This window comes from Lactuca saligna, chromosome 2, assembly GCF_052625555.1.
Source record: "Lactuca saligna cultivar CGN05327 chromosome 2, ASM5262555v1, whole genome shotgun sequence".
NCBI classification, from domain to species: Eukaryota; Viridiplantae; Streptophyta; class Magnoliopsida; order Asterales; family Asteraceae; genus Lactuca; species Lactuca saligna.
In genome coordinates this window covers 86413686-86419892 of record NC_136418.1, presented here as the reverse complement: position 1 = coordinate 86419892, position 6207 = coordinate 86413686, and the positions used below count along the sequence as shown (strand labels likewise).

The following is a 6207-nucleotide window of genomic DNA, read 5'->3' as shown; positions in this document are numbered from 1 at the left end:
ATTGTTCGTATGAACAATTGCAAGAAGAACACTGAAGGAGACAAGAAAGATATCAAGAAGGTGATCTCCTGGTATGGAGAAGTGCGAAAGACAATCCACTCAACTGTTCAAAAGCTTATGGGATGAATAGCTTCGACTGTTTACAAAGGGGGAGATTGTAGATGTAAAATTGTAAAAGTCGAATATAGTGTTTTGTATAGTTTAGCATTTTATGTTATTTTACTAAGTCATCTTTGTGCGAAGTGAAATGTCTAGACTTAGTATATTTTTTGTACACTCATGTTCCCTATAAATAGGGACTGAGGTTAGAAGTAGAGAGAGAATTTTCGTAACAAATATCTCTTTTCTGCTTATGTTGTAATCAGTCTTTATCAATATGAGATTTGATTAATATTTACTCTTCATGTTCTAAATCTTCAATTACTCAAATCAAACTTTGCTTTCTCAAATCTCGATAACAATTCTCTTCAATGTTATGTGATCCGCTAGATCGGCTTGATTGAATGTGAATTCTTATATGATTGAATGTTTATGTGCACATGGTTGTTGGAATGAGGTTTGGGTTGAGGAGGGTCCTGCTTTGTGTTGTAGGCCAACATACACAGGGCGAACCGGTTATCCCGAAGGCCGAGTGAGGAGTCCAGATAGGCTGCAGGCCCCAAGAGGGCGGACCAGACGTGTCGAGACTCAGAGACTGGACCAGGTGGATTGAAGGCCTGGTGCGGGCGGACCAATCACACTGTAGACTCGATGTATATGGCAAGACTCAGAGGGTGGACCGGGTGGACTGTTAGCCGGTGCGGCGGACCAGTCTCACAGTAGACCCGAAGTGCATGGTTGTTCTGTGTTCTGTTATTATATGTATGCTATGTATGATATGGGCCGGAAGGCATTATGTTATGGGCCGGAAGGCATTATGATGTAGACCGGAAGGTTGTGGCCTGGAAGGGCGTATGTGTGGTTCGTATTTTGGGGGTATCTCACTAAGCTTTTGGGCTTACAATTGTGGTTTAATGTTTTTCAGGTTCTTCAGGAGACCGTGGCAAGGCAAAGGCGTGATCGTACCGCTCCTCATGATTATGTTTTATGTTGTGGTTCTGGGAAGACTCTGATAACGATTGTATTGAAAACCTTTTTGTAATAATTTTATGAAATCGGGTTGTTTTTGAAAATTTTAAATTGGTTGAAATTTTTAGAGCGTTACACGTGGAGCTCTTGGAATCGGAGGTAGTAGCTTAATGTATTAAGTTGTGGAAACTTGGGAAAACACGATGTGTTTGCAAGCCAACATGCCACATGGCGTGTTGGATAGGGTTTCCCGATTATCTGGATGTTGGAAGAACACGACGTGTTTGCAAGTCAACACTGATTGCTTGGTTAACATAGACTGTTGACTTTGACTTTGACTAGAAGTTTGATCAAGGTTGACCATGGGTTATGTTGGGCTATGTTTGGGGCACAATTTGGAAAATTAGGCCAAGTATGGGCCTTGAGTAATTATTTGGTTTTGGTCCTTTTAGATTTTGAGTTTGGGCTTTTGTCTTGGGCCAAACCATGTAAGGGGTAAAATGTTCTTTTTACCTTAATAATGGACTGTTGGACTTATAGTTATGGATTGGGACCCAAATGTTGATCGGATGTTGTTTTGATATAGTTCGGGGATCTGTCAGTGAGCAGCCGTGGATTTTCTGTGCGTTTCGGCAGTGCGAGGTGAGTCTCGTCACTATGTTTAGCGAGTCGAAGGCACTAATCCCGACCCATAGTTTTTATGTTAGGATGTAAGTATTTTGTGTGACTCTTGCATGTGTGTGTATTGGTATGTATGTTGGGCGGGTTAGGGCCCGATAGTTATTCTATATGCTAATATTAGGTTATACATATACGATTTGTATGTGGGCGGGGCACGGTGATTATGCAGTATGCTACTATCTTTTTGTTTTCTGCATGTGTTTGAATGTTATATGATTATATAGTTATATGTTTAGTAGGCGGGGCCCGTTATTTAAGTGTGGGCGGGGCCCATATCTCAGTAGGAGGGGCCTGTTATAAGAGTGTGAGCAGGGCCCATATCTCAGTGGGCGGGGACTGTTATGCGAGTGTGGGAGGGGCCAGTATCTCAATAGGTGGGGCCCCTTATGCGAGTGTGGGTGGGGCCCGTATCTCAGTGGGTGGGGCCTGTTATATGAGAAGTTATGTATGTTATGTGGTATCTTGGGAAACTCACTATGCTTTGTGCTTACAGTTTTAAGTTTATGTTTCAGGTACTTTGGTTTTCAAATGGAAGAGCTCGGGAGGATTGCAAAGCACACATCGCATGTTTCCACATTCTGTGATTTACTCTGATTCGATGATGTTTTGCAAAATCTTGATTACCTTGGTTGTATGGAAATGATATGTATTAACGATTTATTAATCTAAAATGAAAATTTTATGACTTTATTTTTGCGACGTTTCACCTCTAACTCTTATTCTCTTGATTTTTCAGTGAACTCTACAACCCGGCTACAGGTAGACTCCTTGCATTGTTCCTCCTCTTACCTTTTATTATAACATTGTATCTTATTTGACTTTCCCTTTACTGTTTCCGGAAACTCCAAATCACCCATCATCTAAAAGATACAGTCCCAACATCGAAAAAATGATCTGTTATTTTTTTTATGGTGTAGGTCGTAGACAGGGTGGAAGTTGCACACTTGATATTCCTTTTTTGTGAATGTAGTTTCTAGACCAAGACAAAGATGCACACCTAGGAAACATTTTTTTCACTATAGATAATTATGGTTTTTAGGATGAAGTAGACGAATGGATATGATGAGGTTCACAATTCTCATGAATTACAGTTTAATATCTAATGAATCAGAAATGCATTTCCCAGAGATCTTAAACTAATGGTGACCTATTCACTCATTGGAAAATATATACACTTGGAGGCAAAATGGAAACAAAATCCCTAAAAACAACAGTACCGATGAATAGCCCAACACAGACTAATCCCCATCAGAAAAATTGTTTGTGTTAAAGGTACGCCCTACGATTTCCTCAAAAACCCTATACATCAAAAAGCAAAATCTAAAGACTTACTGATGACATCAGTTTGGTGTTGGACAAGAAAAAGGGAAGAAGCTGAAAGTCGTCATCGACGTGTGGGTTGAGCAACCCGATAGGTGAATGAAAATTGATTGTGTTTGGAGAAGAGGAAGGTGGATTGTGTTTGGAGAAATAGGGAGTTTTAATTCGTTGACCATGGAAAAATTTAATGCAAGGTTCAAAATTTAAGAGAAAATAAAAAAGTCACGTTGAAATTTTTATTTAAAAAAAAACCATGTAGACTAAATATAATCGGTGAAACCGGAATCAAATTGCATAATTGCTTTATTTAGTAGGTAAAATGATATTTTTAGGGCCTATTGCGCAATAAAATTATTTTAGTGACTAAATCAAACAATTGACCAAACTTTAATGTGCTATGATGACATTTTCCCATAAAATTAAGGGTTATTCTTTAATAAATATTATTTTAGAAAGTTGAAAATTCATGGCAAATTTTTGGACTTTAAAAACTCACACCCCTTAAACACGATCAATTTTTTTTGTAATACATATAAATCCAATTTAATAATAAGTACCCATGTACTAGTTGCACATAAATCATGTATTATCGAATGCGATAACAAAATTTTGAAATTTAAAGGCCTCATTTTTGTATTTGTCCCTAGCCTCAAATTGGCTTGGACCGTCTGAACACTTCCGACAAACCCCATACCCTACAAGTACCATCACCAAGCCTTCGCCTTCGTGTGATATCGGTAGAACTTTTGTTTTTGATAACAGATTAATAATGGATCTCATCGAGCAAAAATATATGGCTACTGGCGCAATCAGAACATATATTTTCCGATGAATAGACGGATTGATACGGTCACATGCGTCAAGGTGAGAAAAAAAACGGGTTTTATTTGTTTTTTTTTATGGTGTCTACAGAGCATCCTTTAAGGGTGTTACCATGTTATCGTGAGAACCTTCAAAACAACGGCATTGTACATCTTAAAATATGATATATTTTTACGCTATAAAAAAAAGTGGATGAAAGTTAATTCCAAAATTAAATGGGTTTTGCAGATATGGATTAGTTTGTGATAACGACAAGTTTGTTTAAGGAGACTGAGTTTGTATGTCATACAATTTGTACATGATAATAAATGCGTGATATCTTTTATGAGTGATATGTTTTAAGATTTCTTTTTTACCCTATATATTAAAAAGCGCACGCACTCAGAAAATACGTTGACAATTAATTCGAAAATCAAATGGAATTTCAGAAACCAATAGTTACGGCATTTTTGTTATTAAGCCTAGTCATTAGAGTCTTTGCTGATTGCAGTTGTGAAGACGAAGAAATCCACGGCAACAAAAGCGAAACCCTTAAGTACAAATTAATCGCACTTGCTTCCATATTGATTGCGGGCGGAATCGGCGTATCTCTACCTTTCGCTGGCAAAATCTTTCCGGCCTTACGCCAAGAAAAAGATGGTTTCTTCCTAATAAAATCATTCGCTGCGGGCGTGATGCTGGCTACAGGTTTTATCCATATACTTCCAGACGCGTTCGAGAGCCTGATGTCTCCATGTTTGAAAGAACAGGTTTGGGGGGATTTTCCTTTATCTGGGTTTGTGGCTATGATTGCAACCATTGTGACGTTGATGTTTGAGAGCTGGTCAGTGGCATGCCATCCTAAGAATCAGACGGTAGCAGTTGAAGGGGTTGACGATGAAGAAAATAACGTTGGGGTTGTGACTGTTCACATGCATACAACCCATCACCATTCTCACGCCAATGATAATTCCCAAGTTTATCGATATCGGATTATTTCCCAGGTAAATTACTAGATCTTTCAAATCTTTTTGTTTCTTTTGAACGACAAAGTTAATTGAAATAAAAATAACTAGGCTGCAAACAGATAAATTATTAAAGACACTAATTAAGATGAACCAATCGACGATATCCTTTAATTATGTCTATAATTAAACTTTAAGGTGGGTTACAAGAAGTAATATATTGGTGAAAATATTATTTATCTTTTGGATCGCAGGTGCTGGAATTAGGAATTGTCGCTCATTCAATAATTATAGGATTATCGTTTGGTGCTTCCAAAAGTCCGGAAACCATAAAACCACTTATTGTTGCTTTGTCCTTCCACCAATTTTTCGAAGGATTAGGCCTCGGTGGATGCATCTTTCAGGTAAGGATATTATCAACAAATTAATTAGATTTATTTTAGTCTACATAATTGGGTTGAATATCAACTATGGCTACGAATAAATCCTATATATATAACATGGTTCACTTATTTCAGGCAAAAATCAAGTCACTTGCGATTATATCAATGGGAGCGTTTTTCACCCTTACGACTCCAGGTGGAATTGTAATCGGAATATTGATGAGCAACAGCTATAAAAAAAACAATACAAATTCTCTTATTGTCGAAGGCGTGCTAAATGCTGCATCTGCTGGAATGTTAATATATATGGCTCTTGTCAACCTGCTTTCTCCGGATTTCAATAATCCCAGGATGCAAAACAAGAAGATGCTTCTACTTGGTTCAAATGTTTTTCTTCTTCTTGGTGCCGGCTTGATGTCTCTCCTAGCCAAATGGGCTTGAGAATATATTGTTTTCACTGAATGGATTTGTCAAATTATAATTTCCTGATAACTAACAGCATTAATTTTACAATTGTTAAAATGTTTCCAGATTCATCATAATCTTCATCATCATCATGTGATTCTTTGTTTCTTTCTGTAGCTCTTTTTCATGAAATTATTTGTACCCACCAACAGTCACCAACAAGGGAACTAAATTATAGGGGTCAAACCAGACTTTTTATTTATTAGTTATTTTGTATTCTATGTAAGAACCGCTTCTAGATCACACTGATGTCAAGAAAATTTAAATGATTAATGAAACAAAACAATGATTTTAATGGTTTATAACAATAGTTTTCTGTTACCCACACCGAAAATTTGTACCGATCCTTCTTCCATTAACACCACATCAAGATCAGCACTTGGCATACGGATCTAAATCAGGTTAAACACCATCACACTGAGAAAAAAAAAATCGAACTTTTTAGTGTTGTAATTAAAATTACAAAAATATACGAAGTGCATCTATGGTGGACGAGTCCCATAACATCTTTCTAAACACAAAAT

General features: G+C 37.3%; 1 protein-coding gene across 1 annotated transcript; it reads left to right on the top strand.

Annotated features, from left to right (window-relative positions):
• The first annotated feature begins 4307 nt into the window (after nucleotides 1-4307).
• LOC145028932 (zinc transporter 1-like) lies at nucleotides 4308-5910 on the top strand. The gene is made up of 3 exons (XM_078977619.1): nucleotides 4308-4874; nucleotides 5090-5239; nucleotides 5354-5910. Exons 1-3 carry the CDS (start codon nucleotides 4308-4310, stop codon nucleotides 5657-5659), a joined length of 1023 nt encoding a protein of 340 aa, XP_078833745.1. The 3' UTR covers nucleotides 5660-5910.
• Nucleotides 5911-6207: the final 297 nt, after the last annotated feature.